This window comes from Macrobrachium rosenbergii, chromosome 31 (genome assembly GCF_040412425.1).
Source record: "Macrobrachium rosenbergii isolate ZJJX-2024 chromosome 31, ASM4041242v1, whole genome shotgun sequence".
In the NCBI taxonomy this organism is placed as follows: domain Eukaryota; kingdom Metazoa; phylum Arthropoda; class Malacostraca; order Decapoda; family Palaemonidae; genus Macrobrachium; species Macrobrachium rosenbergii.
The window spans coordinates 32,779,020-32,798,122 of NC_089771.1; the positions used below are offsets into that span (position 1 = coordinate 32,779,020).

The window sequence follows — 19,103 nt, forward strand, 5'->3', positions numbered from 1 at the left end:
CCCCTCTTCTCCACCAGTTAACTACCTTGTCATAGAGTTCAATGACTGATCAAGCTCACAACAAAGGATACTCCTATATCAAGGCACAGCTTTGTATTTCTCTAGGAACAAATGGAAGTTGAGGAAATTAACCAAAACACTATAGAAGAATTAAAAGAAAATCAACATAATAATGTTTCAATATAATAAAAAAAAAGACCATTAGAATGAGCTCCCCCTAAAGATAAACAAAATACTAATGACTATAATAATCTGTGAAGTCAAAAAAAAAAAAAAAAGACATCTACCATTACAAAGAAACAAAATTAATCTATTGTCACAAACAACAAACCAGTCAACAGAGGTCTCACCTCAAAATATATACCAAAAAAGATAAACAAACAAAATGAATTTGTGAGGAAAGGTAATCAACCAACCAGTACTTACCATAACAAAAATTTGTATGAAAAGAGACAGAAATACATGAAGTACTTACCACAAAGAAAAAATTCCTAAGGAAAACAGGCAGAAAAACATGATGACCTATGTAGGTGTAATACATGCTTTACAGAAGCCTGCAATAAAAACACGACTATAATAAAAGTTAGCTAAAAAAAATCTGTAAATAAATAAAATGAAGTCTTGTAAAATGCAGGCTATATATATTAACCATCTGATATACAGATAAACAAATAGTGTAGATAACCACCGAGAAAATAATTCAAATATAAAGTAAAAAAAAAAATAGTAATGAAACCGTTAAACCCAAGAATACTAAGACAATTACAAAAAATCAAATTGCTAACAACAAAAATAAAACTCATTATAATAAACAGTACAACAAAAACTTTTATAAACTAGAAAAACCTCACCACTCTTGCACAAAATATTCAATAGTTAAACAAGTGGAGATGTAGTTGGCCTTCAGCAAGATTACACCTTGGAGAAATAATTCTCCTCAAAGACTATGAACATTAAATTATGTTTATAATGTGAACAAACTAGTACCATCAATGGGGAAATATTTACTAGCAACATCACAAAAAGGAGGCAACAATTTATAGTGAAATCAATTGTGAATGTTACATTAAAAATTTCAGCAATCAAGATAAACAAAAAACAGTACCTACACCATCTGCAACTTATATGATTAACCAAATAATGATGATAACTTACAAGAGAACATTCAAGACCCAACAGTTGCTATCAGAATAGAGTTCTGACTTTGATGCTCGAAAGAGATCTCTCTTTACAGCGAGAGCTCTCGGATCGTGCATTTAAATACTGAGCTGGTAGAGGCACAGATTCCCTCTTAAAGCCCTCCCAAAGGAGGCCAAGGAGAACCTACCCCAGCGCTAGAACAAACCTGATCCTTAAGACTAAGTGCGTGCATACCCTGAGTGAGCGAGTAAGTGGCAGATAGGTAATGTGATTGTTTCTTATTTTTAGTTCTGAGATCTGAAAGCCTACTGTGTATGCCTAGGCATATACTTTTAATGGCATGGTTAAGAATAATAAAACCAAATTTGTAAAATTCTCTTGTATGGCAAATTAAGTATACATTCCATAAATTACCCGAAGCTGTGTAAATGTAGGAAATCTTGCAACTATAGATGCCTTTCATAAATACCAGAATTTATAAAGCCAATTATTGCACTGACATTCTCATTACTAAAATTGGTGCATATTACAGTAAAAACTATTGTTTTTTTTTTATTTGTAAGAATGTCCAATGGTTAACGGGATACATTAATTCCTTTCAACAAATCAAATAAGGAAATTGTCCACATCTTCATTTTTGGTTAATCCATTTATTGAAATTTCTAAACTACAGTTTAACTCGCAAACTCTTTGAACCTAAATTTTGAAATTCATCCTTTTGAAATTCCTGGGGTTAATAATTTTTCATGGTGTAATCCTTGTACTTTATTGTAGCTTGCTCAAAAACAGAAATCACCACAACTATCATGAGTTAAAAATAAACCAAAAATTTCCTAAAAATAATCTTTGTAAATCACCAGATGTATGAAAAACTACAAATGATGTTACCAGAATCTCAAAAAAAAAAAAAAACTCAAGGCTATTCATACTGGAGTTAAGAGTTTAACACTGTGGTCATGTTCAAGTACTCAACGTTATGTGTGGCCTTGCACATGCAGGTAACCTGCAATCTATTTTCAAAAACAGTTGGGGCATGAGAAAGCATGTCTTTTAGTGCTAGTTATCTCAAGGCCAAAAACATACAACACATTCTTTATCCAAGGGGACAGAGTCTTATAGAAAGTTAAATTAAAATTTTGATGCTCCCAAACAGCAGTCCTCATGGCGACCATACAACAGTGATCAGTTCACCTTGTCAACATGCAGGAAAATGTTCTCAGCATTTCTTACTGAACAGACCTACTATACATTTAGATTTAAAGTTTGCCATGAAAAGCAAAGGCAAAAACACATCATTACAACTGCGTAAAATTTCCTAGACCAAACATACATAGTAAGATTGGCAACAAAGTCTCTTGGGTAAGCCTGGATAAATAGGGAGAGTTGGAGTCACGAAGAACATATTTTGAAATATCACTGGAAAAGAATCATAACAAACGGTGACCCCTCACTTAGACGAGGACGGCGACCCAATTCTATTTTGAAAGCAAGACTACTTGAGAGTCTCTAGATACTGTAAACCTATCCGAAACCCCCTAACCCTGCATTCCTAGCTCACTAGATCATGTGATAGTAGAAATTTATCAAGAACTTGCAAGGGAGCTGAACTTGGCATTCAAGCATTACCAAGTTGTCGGTGAAGCCATCAAGCTACCAAATCCCTTGTTTCAAGACTGGCTTATAGTACATAAGTTTAGAACTTGGGTAGTTTACGACCTGAGAGGAAGATATTTATGGTTCACGCAGTTCCTTGAATATTCTACATACCATATTTTGCGATACGGAGATCAATTTTAAATTAAATCATGCAGCTTCACACTTCCAGACTAACCGAACCAAAGCATGTGTCATAAGAAACAGATTTTTAATGTCAAAATTACCTTAACATCTTCAATTATAATAACTCAAAATTCTTTAATGTAAACAGAAAAAGTATAAACCCTAATTCTTCTCTTTGCCAAGTCAATTAATGGCTGGAGCTTAACATGATAGAAACACATTACATACAGTGCAATGTCACATATTACCACTGAACAAATTTTCCAAAGAAAGCACGTTTCCATTTTGTACTGTCAACAGACTAAGTGCAATGCTGCATTTTTATAGGGATTGAACTGACAATTCTTTTCAGACTAATAATCTATAAGGGAAAAGAATAAAAATCTGACAACTGAATTCTGTTTAATATAGAAAGCTTAAAAATTTACAATCTTCAGTTTCAGACTGTAGTATATTTGTTTCAATACTATGCTACTTCCCTATATCCTATAAACTTGTAAATACCTTGGTCATGATAGATGAAATGAAAAATCTTCCCATCATAACCTCACAACTCAATTGTAGAAGTGAGGTCAAAGTGGGGTCAGTGTTGTTTTATGATAACAATTCTAACAAAACACTTCCAACAATCCGTTACAAAGACAAATGAACTTTAGATAAAAACTGTCATTTTTGTATTAACTTTCCACAAGTTACTCACTTCAGAGACAAGGAAAAAAACAGCACTATTTGTCACCTAAAATGAACTCATTAAGAATTACGTTTATACAGCATACAAAAATATTAGAAGAGGTTCATATTTTGTATTCAAGCAAAATATTCAGTGATGCTAATGATAATACAAATACAAATAATCATATTGCAAAAGATCTGAAGATGACCTTACCAAGAACACATACAAATAATTATATTGCAATAGATCTGAAGATGACCTTACCAAGAACACATGTAAGTACAAAACCAAAGCTAGACAACATAGATGCAACATACCATGATTACCTAGTGAAGGTCATGGATTACTAAAATCAATTCCAATCATAAATCCACATTCAAAATACAGGCAGTCCCAGGGTTACGGTGGCTCTGACTTACGACATTCTGAACTTATGGCGCTTTTTCAAACTCTGTAGAATCGTCAAAAAATCAGTTCCGGGGTACGACTGACGTTCTGAAGTTACAGTGACTTAAGCACCGTAACTAGGATTCTGAACTGCATAGTAGGCGCTATAAGGTGGTGAGATCACTGGTTTAGGTAGCTGTAGCCCCCGGGGAGGGTTCACTCTAAGGAGGTCCCTCCTATAAGGAGGGGGGAAAACCAGTTTATTACCAGGGCAAAGCTTTTTAAACCCTGTTTCCTTATTACGATATTCCAACTTTTGGCGTTTTCCGACTTACGGCACACCGCTGAAACGGAGCCCACGCCGTAACCCTGCATGAATCTTGCCACGTATTCACACTCTAACATTCTAACTTCCTCTACTTCTCAGTATACTACATACATCTACTGCTGATCACTTTCTAAATAAAAATGCATCCCAAAAATAAACTACTCTTAGTTTATAGTGAAATTATTAAAGCTATTTGTTAAACATCAAAAAGTCCTCATAAAAACAAGATACTGCAGTCTCACCTTTCAGAAAATAAACTATGTATGGTTTTCCTTGATTTTGCATTCTTTCAATTTAAACAGACACATCATTCATAGGCTCATCAAAATCACTCTTTGTTTTGCTCATATACTCATCAAGCTGCTGGTCTAACTGCTCGCGTGTGAAGTTCCCGCCGTTCTGCATGTTTGGTCCGCCTCTGCCCCTACGGCCACCACGATTCATGCGGCCGCCACGCCCTTGGCCCCTTGAAAAAGTAAAATTCAGGTAAGCGTGTACCGTAAAGCTTTGTCAGGTAAGCACGAACCATGAAACTTGGTATTTTCTTATTCAGATCATAAATTTACCCCAACTCCAATTCTAAAGTCAAACTCCACTTGCCAGCAGCATACTTCATAAAGTCATTCAGGCTTCACTATACGTTAAGCTTAATGATTTCTTTCTTGTACTGTATTTTCTACTTAAATGATTTTCTTCATGATCAGAAATTCATGACAATCACTTACTTTACAGGAAAAACCATGTTCTGTAGGCAGCAATATCTGGCTGGAAAGCATGCTAAGAGATTGCACAAACCAGTTAAGATATTTTTAGCAGTCACCACAGAATCTGTCAGTGTCTAGCAATCAAAGCACATTTTATCTAACCCAAATCCTGTTTCAGTATCTGTACTCTGGGGTGCCTGAATGTTTTGACAACAGTCAAGCAAACACAACAGTTCTAATGTTGAACGACTGTTATTATAAAGCTTTGAAATCAATTTAAACTGTGTGACTGTACAGTATTCAAATTTTAACTGTAGTAATTATTGTACATAAATCTGCCAAGCATATTGTGAGTATTATGTGGCTGCTACACCAAAACATATCGCATCAAGTTTAGCTCTTGGAATGCAGCTGAACACTGTATAATGTAGTAACAAAGGACAAGATGCCCATCCAACTGAGGAATACCTACACTCCTTTAGAACTCTGTTCTTGCTGAGGGACCAAAAAATGTCATCTTTGGCTGCCAGGAGCACTGCAATAATGCACATTGCAGTCAATGAAGAGATGTTTAGACTGACTAGTCCAGAATATAAAGACAAGGTAAACCAATACATTCACCAAAGACAATAATAAGAAAAGTCATATCGTCACTTATTGAACTGAAGGGTATAGTTGAAGGACGAGATAAGAAGACATTTGTGCCAGCCCATGTTCACTTTTCACACTGAGGAGGAGGCTGCCTGAAGCAATGAATCTGTGCTGGTGGTTACAGCACTAAGCAATTTCTAAAAAAGTGCAAGACTGGTTTCTCTTTGAGGATGTCTAACAATATGTTCATTGCCTAATTCACAGTTCACAGCTGGATAAATCTTTCCAAAGAAGATCTGTAGATTAATCATTCAACCTCAAAGGACATTGAACAGGTTTCTTGATGGATCGATAATTAGTCATCACAGGGCCATGAGAGACTGGTGCGAGAATACTGAGCAGTTGTCCTTGTCACCAAATGCCATCTACAATCCAGCAAAGAAAATAATCTATACTTTCATGGCATGCTACCTGTGGATGACACTGAATACTGTTCAGACCTTTGACACTATCCCAAACAGCATGGTGAATCAACTTTACACTCGAGGATGTAATAGACTACTTATAGTGCACTGAATGACATGAAGAGGAAGAAATAGCCACACTTGCAAAGAATACTCAGGTTCAAGACAAAAAGCTTCAAATACTTAAGACAATAACTGCACAATCAACAATGGCATGGTCATAGACAAAAATTTAATAATTTAATCCAGAATTCAAAGGATGATTGCCCACCATGGCCTCTGTAACACACAATTCCTGGATGATTATCATGAAGTATAACCATGATTTGTCTGCTCTAGCTCTCAGACCCTTGCATAATGTCTGTCTTGATTTTACAACTGGATTAGACAATTAAGTTTATAAATTGTCTTGCCCTATTAACATAAACATATTTACTTTTGAGAATGAGTGACATACTGTACTAGATGCATCTCTTGGAATTATGTCTGTACATTGCATAACAACAAACATTAAAGCACAACACTGTTACATCAAAGTTTCATTGTTCCCAACAAGAGGAGACGAGTAAACCCACTTCACTTACCTTGTTCTTCTAAGTGCTCCCCGACCCTGACCACCAGCCATTCCATAACCTCGATATCCGCCTCTTCCCTGAAGCCCTCCGCGACCTCCACCAATTGCTCTTAAAAACCTTCCACCACGACCTCCTCTCATGCCACCACGCATAATCCCACGGTGTCCACTACCTCGCATAATATTTCCACCACCTGTAACAAAAAAATTCTATGATTACCAAAATTACAAAAACCTTGCTTATGCCAATTATAAAATATAAAAGGCAAAAGAAACTGTTCTGAAATAAATAAGAGATAACTACATATTTATTTGCATAATCATTACTTGCAATACATCTTTAACCAAACCTGACAAGAAAAAATTATCAAAGGGCTTGAAATTTTGTAGTTCCAATTGCACATCATCCTCAGGGAGACTGTTCCACAGTCACGGTGTGAGGAATAAAGAACAGTTAGACATATGTTAGGCAGAACTACAAGTGCAGTTTTTGATGGCTATGCTCATTTCCATTCTACAAACTCCAGCAGAGAAGACAATCAGCTAAGGGTATACTTCTACTGACATTGATGTAGCCACCCATATCAAAGCTACTGTGTGTCAGGCATATTCTCTGGGAAACCTAAATAACAATTATCAGTGAATATCTTGAAGCTGCTGGCATTGCTGTAAAACATGTAGTTCATTAACTTTCAAGTGTGCATTGGAACTGGATGACTTTAAAGACGGAAAACATTTTTGCCACACTTTTGTGAAAGCTGGAGATCTTCAAAAGTTCCATGGGTACTCCAACTTTACGAATATTCATTCAAGACCATTACTTTTGAAAACTCTCAAATAACCATCAGCCTTTCATGAGGTTCATTCTTCTACTAATGACACCAATAATACTGACTCCAAATGACCCCTTCCCAGTGTACCCCAAGGATGGTACTAACATGATTAGGGTGATTCAAATGTACACTAACCCTGCTGGATGTGATAAAAAGTATTACATGTATACAGCCATCCCACTAAGTGAGCTAACTGTAATTGTACGCTAATACATAACCATCATTCAAAATATTTACTATGATTTTACCATGGCTATTTCCCACCTTAGATAGCACTATGTGGGGAGGGAAGAGGGCAGTAATACCCAAGAACCAAATCCACAAAGGAAAAAGGGGTTCATGGGATGACAATGACGACTTAGTACCTATCTTGGCTAACAGCTTATTCACAGCCAACATAAAGCAAGTGACTGTCATCAGGGTAACTTAATACTTCATGACTACTTTAATACTCAATGATGATACACATGGGTAGCTAATAAAAAATACATGAAATAAGGTTTTACTGAGTGACCTAAAACAAGATGACATATGTAGTTCTTTACCTTTATTGCTGAGGAAAGCCCGTCCACCTCTGTAACTTGAACCCCTTGCACCTATCCTCGGAAACTCCCCGTCGCACCTCGTAAGCCGCGTATTCCTCCTCTGCCACGAGCACTCCCCATGCGTCTGATATTCTCATTTGGAAGTGAAAGGCGACCTTTAACGGCTAGTCGCTGTTTTATTGGTCGCTGCTGAATCTGCTGTTCTGCACGCTTCTGTATAAAAGTATCGTTCTTTTGCTGGGGCTTCTGAAAACCGACAGAAAATATTCTAAGTTACAGTAATTGCAAAGTTCTCTGGCCTTCAATCCCTAAGTATGGTAGCCTATATGACTACTTACCGATATAAAATCATGTTTTTCCAGTAAAACAGGTTTTTATACAAATCCATTAACCATATACAATAGCATTAACTGTGTGGAAGGCGTCCAGGTGAACAAAGCATTTATTGTGAAGTAATGTTTAGTAAAACTGCTACCGATGATAATCATTTTACCTGATAAATATGAGTTTAAAAATCCAAAAACTACAAGCAGGTTTAGGAAGCACAAATAACTGACTAATGTATATCTTATATAGTAACAAAACAAAATGAATGACAGATAATGTTATGACTCCTTTAAACAGTACCTTTTTCAGTTTCAGAGCTGCTACTACTGCAGGGCGGCGTTCCATCTGTGCAGCTAGTCTCTGATTGCGTCTAGAAGCTTGTGTTTGTTGACGTCTTTCTTCTAGCCCTATAGCACCCTGACCTGAAGGTTTTTCTTGACGCAACACTGTAAATCTGAGGGGGGGTTTTAATACATAAAAATTGACAATCAAAACTTACACAGTTATATCAGGCATGTTGTCTGCACAAAAGATTCCATATATCAACTTCAATTCTATCAGCTGTGAAAATATCTCAACAAATTGAGCAGAAAATTGTCTTAAAATCTACTTTACAAGACCTAATGACAACTTCTTTATTTCTTGAAGTGATCAACTACATGGTAACTTTTATCTTACCAATTTTCATTCTGTAAGAGAATAAATTAAGCTGATGTCATACGAGATAGTGCATTACTAAACCAGCATTTTATTTGACAGGCTGAAGCCTCAAGCAAAAATGTAAGATTACTTCCTTCCATATTTCACATTCTTAAACAAGCACAAAGAATGCTTAGACTGGAACTGCACTAATAGCCTATAAAACTTCATTCTCCTAGAGAATTCTATTTATGTAATAAAAAAATTAAAGTTTTTCATAAATTCACGGACAGACCACTGAGATCCAACACGGGGAGACAAGTACGGTACATTACCGACAACTGAAAGTTCAATAAAAAGTGATACAAACAAGAATTCAGAGAAACCTGTGGCTACAATATTTTTTTTCATACTCTGAATGAAAAGTTTTTAATTGTAAATACAAGTTTTTTTCTTTAATCCTTGACTATCAAAAAATTTTGTTTTGCAACAACTGCTTAAGATTCCTAAACATTTATCACCAGCATTATCATTTTCCTACCATTCCTAAATAATACTGAGTCTTCTCTTTTCGTTGTGTGCCGGTTTCAAAATAGAAAACTTCTCAAATCCCTCTTCTTATATTGAGTATTCAAGTCCTATTCCTATATTAATTACTCAAAAGTAATAAAGTACAAAGATCTGCAGTAACTTCAAACACATGTGGTGTTCTTACTAAAAATTTTTACCTCACTAGAAAAAATCTGCCAAAATTTGATGCTTCCAAATACTAAAAATATTCCTTCTTTTGGACAGGTTTAAATAAAAAACATTCTATCTTTTGGATAGGTTTACGTCTATCATTTGAGAAATATTAATGACTGGTTAAAACATGGTGAAGTAACAGTTTGAATTTACGCTTTGTTCCAAGATACAGGCTTCTAAAACTGCAGAAGTCTAATCATGGGCTGATGTGTTGCATGTTATTTGGGCCAGTTTCAAGGTTACTGAGGCTCTCACTTGAGTCTGTGCTATCTAGCACCTATGGAGAAAAGGTGCCATTAGTCAGTTTTGAAAGTATTTCAATAAAATTTGTAATTATTTCAAATATACTGTATACTTTAGTATTTGGGATATTTTCCATAACTACAATTACATATTCTGGCATACTGTACTTCATATTCACATTGCCACAAGTCATGCGCAGCTATACAGAGAACTTTGAGTTTCTAAGTTTTGTTTTTTATATTTCATTCATTCAAATACTGGACAGCTCTTTAAATCATACAAGTCCAATGCAGTCATTATACCTTCAAATACTATTTAGGTACTTTTAAGAAATTCTTTCTCGAAATTGTAAACATCTAAAGCTAGAGTATTCTGATAAAAGGATGCCTTTTCCAATGTCAAATCCTATAACCAAATTATTTGATCCATCTTAGAAGACAATCTTCATCAGACATACATCATCATTGGCATTTCCACATGTAATTTCCAATTTAAGGGGTTAAGTATAATGAGCAGAATCCAACAGGCATCAGAAGGCTCACTGACATTTGACCTTGAAGGGGAATGCAAAACAGTCAGCATATTATGGAGGGAACTGGAATTATCAGACTTCAAAAATTTTTCATCATACAGTACTAGCCATTTCAGGCATTTTCTTAGGGATATTCCATACATCTCTAGTTCAGTTAGGTAGAATCCCAGAGGAGTCGGAAAGAAGAGTTGGACTGGTAGGAGCAGAAGGAATAGAAGCTGGAAGATAGAGGACAGCAGAGGGTTAACCAGTAGAGGATCCTCAATTAACCTATCCTCACCTAAGCTAGCATTAGTACAGGCAGTCCCAGGGTCATGATGGTTCGGCTTATGGCGTTCCAAACTTACGACGCTTCTCAAATATATTCATCGGAAATTATTTCCCGGTTTACAACACGTTCTGGGGTCATGACGCCGATCCAACGGAATAAATATGGCTCCAAAACGGTAGAATAATAAAAATTTGGAGGTTTTTTATGACACGACACCCAAAGGATTTTCGGCTTACGATACAGCATAGGAATAGAACCACCATCATAAACTGTGGACTGCCTGTACTCTTATTTCTCTAATTCTGCATCTTCTCTCTCTACTATCTTCGACTATTTCTTCTTAGTGTTTAAACAAGACATTTTTCTTCTCAATATCCCACCCTTCACACTCCTTACATCTATTTTCTAAATCACGAGACTGGCCTATACAATCCTCACAATGGGTGTAGCCATCATTTTAAGACAAAGTATTTGAGCAATCCTTTGCTCCATAAATCCTAATTAAACTCTCTGATGATGACACTGCCACTAACAATAACTCAACTACAAATCATAAATCCTTGGTGTGAAACTCCTCCCACAAAGCTGGCAAAGTACAGAATGACTAGAAAACTGGAAACTCACTCAAGCTTGCTGCAATTGACAGTGTAGCAAACTTCCAGCCTACCAACTGTAGATCTTTGGTGTGAAATTCCTCCCACAATAAAAGCAAAGTAAAGAATGACTTAAAAACTTGACACCCACTCCAGCTAGCTGCCCCAAACAGGCAAAACATGAGAATTCACCCTTGGCTTTCTGGTAAAGTTATAATTGGTACATGAATGTTTGGTATGTTTTGAAATAAAATTTTTTCTTATTATTACTCAAACAAGTTCATACACATCATGCAAATCTGAATTATTCACAAATTAGAATATCTAAAATGTGTAACATTCAGGCTTCACATATATGCATGTTTGTTGTACTGTTAATATCTTTCAAAGGTCACCTGCTAGTAGGGCATTAATCTGATAGCTCAACATCCAGCTGGTCCAAATAATGCCATACTGACTGACTTCCACTGTACAATGTAGCACCTACACAATCCTTGAAGCAGGTAGGGAAACGGCATGTCTGGATTACTGCATAGTAAAACGACCAATAAGGATACTCCTACAACAATGAACCATTGTCATTGACTGCAGTTCAAATAGTAGCAGATGTCAACTCTGATGCAGGCAACTAGGATTCTTACGTGCAGCATCTGCATATCCACAAACTATCTACTTCTTATCTTTAATCACTTTACCAAAATTTAACCATTTCTCTAATCTCATTAAACGGATGCAGGGGTATATGAATACCATAAGATTTAGGAAATTAACCCCGGCATTAGAGCTAAGAAAATCTTTCAGTGTCACAATGAAAGATCAAATCATAGCCAGTGAGATGTCCAATGTGAAAGGTGATAATCTTGAAAAAAAAAAAAAAAAATATTAAAGTGATACAAGTTAAGTTTAATACCTCATCTGAAGAATCTGGTCTGATATGAGAGGCAGAAACTGGAGCAAGATAAAGTTAGAGAAGTTGTACAGCAAAGAGAGAGAGATCAAAGGGATTGGGCAGTAAAAGCAGATAGCAATGCAGCTGGGCAAACAAAACCAATGTTCCTTGCATTCTGCTTCTGAGCTCCTGCTAAAGGAAAATTCTTAAAAATCTCAAAAACCATATGAGGGTGACAAGATAAATACCTCTGAAATCTGATGCAGTACAGGGAATCTTAATTCTTTTACAAAATAACACAGACTAGCCTAATGCACCTTTCGCTCTCTTTAAGTAAAAGAAAATCACCTCTTCTCCAAAACACATCAAACACCTGTGGCAGCAATATCCAAACCTTACACTGAGACATTTTTACTACTCTGGAAAAGTTAAATAGCTCTCTTATCTTATTACAGTAGTAGTTCAAAATAAAAAGTGCATTAAAACAAAGTACTGCATTCCCTTACAATCAGCTACCCTTATCCAACCTCTGTTCCTTAAAAATAGTAGAAATACGCTAAGTGCGAGACAATATGTTCTTGTAATGTGTCACAAAATGGCTTTTACAAAATGAGAAAACAGATACCTGTTTGTATATGATCCATTCTCTCAGAAATAAAAAGCTCCTGTTTCATTACCAGTTAAGGAAAATTCTGAAATGCACTGTGAGGCTTCAAATACTATTTAAGCGCATTTACTCGGGAGCTGCGACATCTGTTATAACGAACAATTTATTTTTCTACACAGGTTACCTCGAAAACCTGTCATTACTGTAAAGAGATGCCGAAAATTCCTGATACGGTACACAGCAGGACACAGTAATTAGTTTACTTACAATTACAAGCCTGCTGGTGTTGCCACCTCGGCTATCTTGACACGGTCCTCTTCGAAACTTCACAGGTTCAACTGATGCTGCACTACTGTGATGGCAGTTTGTTCAGTAGAACAGCTTCTTGGACAAAGGAAATGCATCACCTCCTCCAATCAACTTCATCCGGTGCATATTCCATTAACAGCCTTTGTACATCAGGCCCTCATAAACACAAAGCGGTGACAGTTGCTTGCTTTATAACAACATGCAAATGGTGATATCAGCTACCTATACAAAACACTACAGACTCTTTCGATGCAATGGCACGGTCAGCGGTCGGTAATGCTTCCTGAATAAGAGCTATTCAGCACGGTATTTCCACGATGGGTCAAGTATACATCTGTCACTGAATGCTTGTTTCTTGTTGAAGTTTTACGGATACTGAAGCAAAAATGTACCATAAATTACTTCTGCATTTTTGTATCACTGCAGGCTGTAGATTGCTAACATGCTCAAGACCAGCCAGATGTACAAGAGTAAGTTTCAATTTTTCGCAGAAGGTTACAGGAGTCAGTCAGTGATAACATACCATTTTTAAATAGGTAGCTGCTTTTCATGGCCATTACTCAGTAAACCAAAAAATATTTGGATACAATGTACATGCAGGTATCCATCAAATTTTCATTCTATTACACTGAAACTAATCTCCAACTTTCTTACATTGCTGTCTACTATTGATGAATAGCAATGTAAGACAATTCATGCTTTATTGGAGGTCAAATTCTTTTGAGATGGCTATACGTATTAAAATCTTGAATCTACCGCTCAACTCTCCAGACCAAATGCATGACCATCTAACAAGTGTGCAAAGATCGAAGCACATCGATCAATACCTGGCTCCAAGTGCCCAATCTTTATCCTCAACATAATACTATTGTACTGTATTATCTTTGGAGCTATCTCCTTTTTCCTCCTTTCTTCTTCTTCTTCTTCTTCATCTTCTATTTCTTCTGAGGACAGATCCAGATCTTATACTCTTGCAATGTTACCTGTGAGATGCCAAAGCTGGGCGTCTCGGTGTTGCAGGTGCATCGTTAAGAGGGAGACAAAACAATTGGGAAAGAGATCCAAGCATTTGGAGATGTGGGAATTGACACGTCATGAGGGTACAATACAAAACGTTCCTGCCAGAAAAACTGTCTCGGACAAAATTGCTTTCTTTAATAAGCAATTAATAAAGCACACTTTCTTTAATAAGTAGTGCTTACGAGATTGTGGTAGGGAATAATTAGTGCACTACCTTGTACTCAAAGGTAACAGTATACTGTGCTAGTAAGCCTTCGATAAATGCACGTAATACTAGATATATCAAAGCATGACATAGTACAACTAAGAGACTTTATGATGTAATACTGTACTGTACTCAACTTCACGCCAACAGCTTTCTTTTATAAGCTAGTTGGCAAACAGTACAGGGCAAGTATTTGAGAAGGGAACCAGGTCTGTAACTCCGTACTAAAATTCACATAATGACGGCATGTATGGTATCAGTCTCAGATCAGAGAAGAGATGCCAACTTAGAAAGGTTGACAATTTTAAAAGCCTCACCGGTCATTCAGCGACATCCTTGTAGTTGACTTTAAAATGATCTTGCCAACAGACATCTGGAAAAAAAATTTAATTGTTAATACCCTGAATCTAGTGAAAACAGATCAGTAACATATTGCAGTACCCAAAGGGAAATATTCAAGAAATATATCTGGAAATATTGCGCTCCTAACAGAAGCAATTCAACTACAGTACAGCAACGTTAAAAGCTACACAGAACTTCAGTATGATATAATAGCTTATCTTCAAAATATTGTTCCTGAAAATTACAAAGTTGAATATTGCTTTTCAGTGATTTAACTGTTGCTCATCCCATCTCAAGTCGAAACCATCTCTATATTTGGAATCTAATAGGCAGTAATGCATTAACAGGACTATACAAAGGAAAAGAATTACTGTATTGAAGTTGGCCAAAGCTCATTCAAAGCATGGCAACCTAAAAAACATGACAAATAAATCATGTGAGTAACATCTGAGGTAACATCTGAGGAATGCTAAGTGTGTGAGTGCTATAAATCTGAAAATAATTACACTAGCCACTTTTATTAAAAAAATTTCATTCATGCCCTCCCTTCCATCCTAAGCAAATAGGCTATTTTCACAAATGGATATATAATGTGGCTAGTCAAACCTACCATGAGTAAGACTCTACATTAAGTTCAGCCAGCACCTCTTATAAATGTTAATTACTGTTACATTCCCAATAAGAGTTTCAAATTACGTAAATACATATCTTCTATATTGCCAAATATAAATATTTATAGAAAAACCTTTAATTTAAATCTTTTTGTCAATTACTGAAAATGATTTTTGCAAAAGAATTAATTTTTCAAAATAACTGATCTGTACCTCTATAATAAATAATGTTTTGTAAGTTCCCAGCAAGTGTTTTAAAACCATAAAAATATCTTTGCAGTGCCAAAACTGAACATTTCTGCAACATAACCTACCTGCACCCCAAAAAGGTATACATTCTTAAGTTTCCAGTAAGGGTTTCAAATCATGAAAGTCTCTGCTAAACAGCAAAATGAAACATTCTGCAATATAGGCCTAACCTAGAATACTAATGCATCAGATAAAACCAGCTTAGTAACTAGGTCAGTTTTGCCTTCAGATTTTTTGGGGGCTGTTCCCGTAAATATCATGTAAATATCGTGCAAAATCATCAGAACACTGATTGTGTTCTGATAACATGGAGGAGACCAGGACCATTGTTGTTGTTGTTTAAATCCCCCACATTTTTTATTGTAAATGTGTCAATGCTTCTCTTTATAAAAATAATCCGTTTCTCTTAAAAGGTTAAAAAATTAAGAGAAAATTATGCTTTTTAGCACTCTTCATACATAGCACATTTCATAATTTGCAAAACTGAAATATCAGCTCAAAAGCCAGTAATGCAGCAGAAGGGGAGAGTGCGGAATGACAGGGACAGGTTCCGCAGACGAAAACAAACCTAACCTTTCCTAGGAAGCCATGTCCTGACCTGACCACACCTTACCTTCCCAACCTCACATAGGGTGCCATGCCCTGACCCTGGGGAGGGGGGGGGGGGATTGGCTACACCTCCCTCCAAATAACACTACACATTGGAGACAATGGACTAAGCTTCCGTTCAGAGTTGGTCCCCTCGTTCCGCAAACTACCCCAGCTGAAAAGTTGCTCGTGCATTCTATGCCTGATATAACATTGGGGTTACCCAGCCAGGTCAGGGAACACCGCCACAGGATAGGTTAGGTTAATGAAGGTCAAGATAAAATGCACACTTACAATGTCTCCAATCTGCTTTTAAGCAAGCCACAACCCACAAAATAAACGCAGGCCTATTACACGAGCCATTCGCTGCGCTTTCGGTACACGTAAAGGAGACGGCTGCACAAAGGTATTGTTAATATAATTTTATTTGTTAACCAATACACGAGTGTACATGAAACGCCATAGAGACAAGTTAACCTTGAGAAATTTACCTCCTTTTGATTATAGTTTTTATTGACCAATACACGCCAGTTTTTACCTTTTCAACTGGTTTTTTTAACTTTTAGGGTTCTGATACTAGTGGTGCATCTGTTTGTTGGGGGTTACCCATACGTTAACAAGTTATTGCACTTGCCGGACGGGATATGAGATTTAAACAGACGTACCCGTGCTCTGTCTTGTTAAGACATGGTGGAAACCCCTTGTTGGATGGACTTCTGGTTAATTACACATAAAAAAGTTAATTAGACTAGGCGCCAAAAATTAAAGGTAAATTCACAATTAGCAACCAAAAAACCGAAGAAAAAGTTAGAAGGCAGTAAAAAACGGAGCTGGTGCTAAACAAAGTTCACAAAGGTTGAAAGAAAAAATATTTAAAAAGAGGTAAAATTCTCACTATCTCTGTAAATTTCTTGAATGGTCACATCTGTACTAAACCATATGGGCCTATACACCTTTTTTTTATATTCTTCTGTCAAAAACTATCAATAAATTATGTATTTGGTTATCTTTCGGAAGACACCAGCCACCTCCCACATTACAATTTATATTTTTCTTGGGTAAAACACATCAAAACGAAAAATTTCTTCTCAGTACAAAACTGCACAAATGCTTAATAACCAAGATAAAAAATCCAATTACAACTTAGAAGGTAAGACAATACCATCGCCCCACTCACATAGGCCTAGCTAATATGGCAAAATTGTAACCAGTAAACAAGCCTAGGTTAGGCTATGTTAGGGTGGTATTTTTAGGTTCTTTTAGTGCCCTATCATTCCCTAGCCATTTTTGTATAAAAAAAATTGGTTTTCATGCAAAAATGACTGGCTGGAATCTCCCAAGCTATATAGGCCTATGTACGACCATTCTCCTTTACATTTATCAATCTTTTACCTAAAAGCGTAAAACTAAATTTAAATCTATTTATTTAAAGCTAGGCCTATAAAAAACTCAATAAACAGCAATGAATCATCAGCTGCTATTAGGCCTAGGCTACTATAGGCCTATAGCAAAAGCCTGTTACTTTGACCTTAAGAGGTCTAGGTAAACTAATGCCCCATAATTCTCCAATCATTTGAGTTGATAACGCTATAATACTGCTTACAGTAGGCCTGGAATTTACGTTACATAGGTTACGAAAGTCCTTTAGGCCTATATACCCTTAGCCTATATAGGCCTATCACGTAGGTTACAATGACAAACTTTCACTTCAGTGACTCAACCACTCCCACGAGTGCCGTAGGGAGTGCAAATACCATTGAAACCGTTAAAAAATACGGTAAATATGTTATTATTAATAGTAAATTTATTAATTTATATTTATTTATTATTTATTTACGAGACTCGAAAGCAGAGCATCGGTCTAGGCCTAAACGATTATTATAGTTCTTTTAGTGCGAATACCATTGAAACCGTTAAGAAATATGGTAAATACTTTATTATTAACAGTAAATTTATTAGATTTATTATAATAAAATATTTATCATATATTTACGAGACTCGAAAGCAGAGCATCGGTCTAGGCCTAAACATTATTACTCTTTAATAATTGTTCCTACTCTAACCTAAAGTATATATGGACAAGAAAATTAACCTTATCTATTCTTACTAACACCTAAATACCCTACAAATCACGGGTATTCGATCCCATACCCACCAGACATGCCCCACCGCAACGCGAAAGCATTTTGACAGATGGCCCCCCCCAAAACAACAACGGCCTAGGCCTATAGGTCGACTCCATATTCCAAAAAAACCTCATTAAATCTCCCCGTCTGTTGGGAAAAGAGGACCCGCCTGGTTACCTTGGTGATTTTTGGAGGGGAACGCCGACGATATACCTGGCGGGAACGATACACAGGTACACAGGAGTGTAGTAACCCACGCTCTGCCTCGTACACCTTTTTAGAGCCACCAAGCCGCTGCGAAGCCAGCGAACAACTTGTTACGGTCTCTCGATTCGTGTGGGTTTTTCCGTGAATTTGGGCTTTTCGTGGTTATAAAGGGCTTTGAAATGTGTTTTTTTTATTTTTTGATAATATGTATAGGGTGCCAGGGGCTCTTTTCCGAAATTAGGAGCGGTTGGGATTACGGTTGCTTGCTTGCCAGCGAACAGCTTGTTACAGTTTCTCAATTAGTGTGATTCTCCGTGAGTAATGGGGTGTAATTGTCATTAAAAACTCGAAAAGTTTCTTTTTTTATTTTTTGATAGATTGTATACGGTGCCAGAGACTCGTTTTCGCAAATTAGGAGCGGTTGGGATTACGGTTGCTTGCTTGCCAGCGAACAGCTTGTTACCGTCTCTCAATTAGTGTGGTTCTCCGTGAATAATGGGGTGTATTAGTCATTAAAAACTCGAAAAGTTTCTTTTTTTATTTTTTGATAGAATGTATAGGGTGCCAGAGACTTGCTTTCGAG

At 36.5% G+C, this 19,103-nt stretch overlaps 1 protein-coding gene across 1 annotated transcript; it reads right to left on the minus strand.

Annotated features, from left to right (window-relative positions):
* Positions 1-3,304: 3,304 nt before the first annotated feature.
* On the minus strand, positions 3,305-18,647 carry LOC136855319 (chromatin target of PRMT1 protein-like). The gene is given in 7 exon segments (XM_067132225.1): positions 3,305-4,773; positions 6,651-6,834; positions 8,019-8,070; positions 8,073-8,264; positions 8,646-8,799; positions 14,715-14,770; positions 18,491-18,647. Coding segments are annotated over 6 exon segments (810 nt in total). The 5' UTR covers positions 18,491-18,647; the 3' UTR covers positions 3,305-4,601.
* Positions 18,648-19,103: the final 456 nt, after the last annotated feature.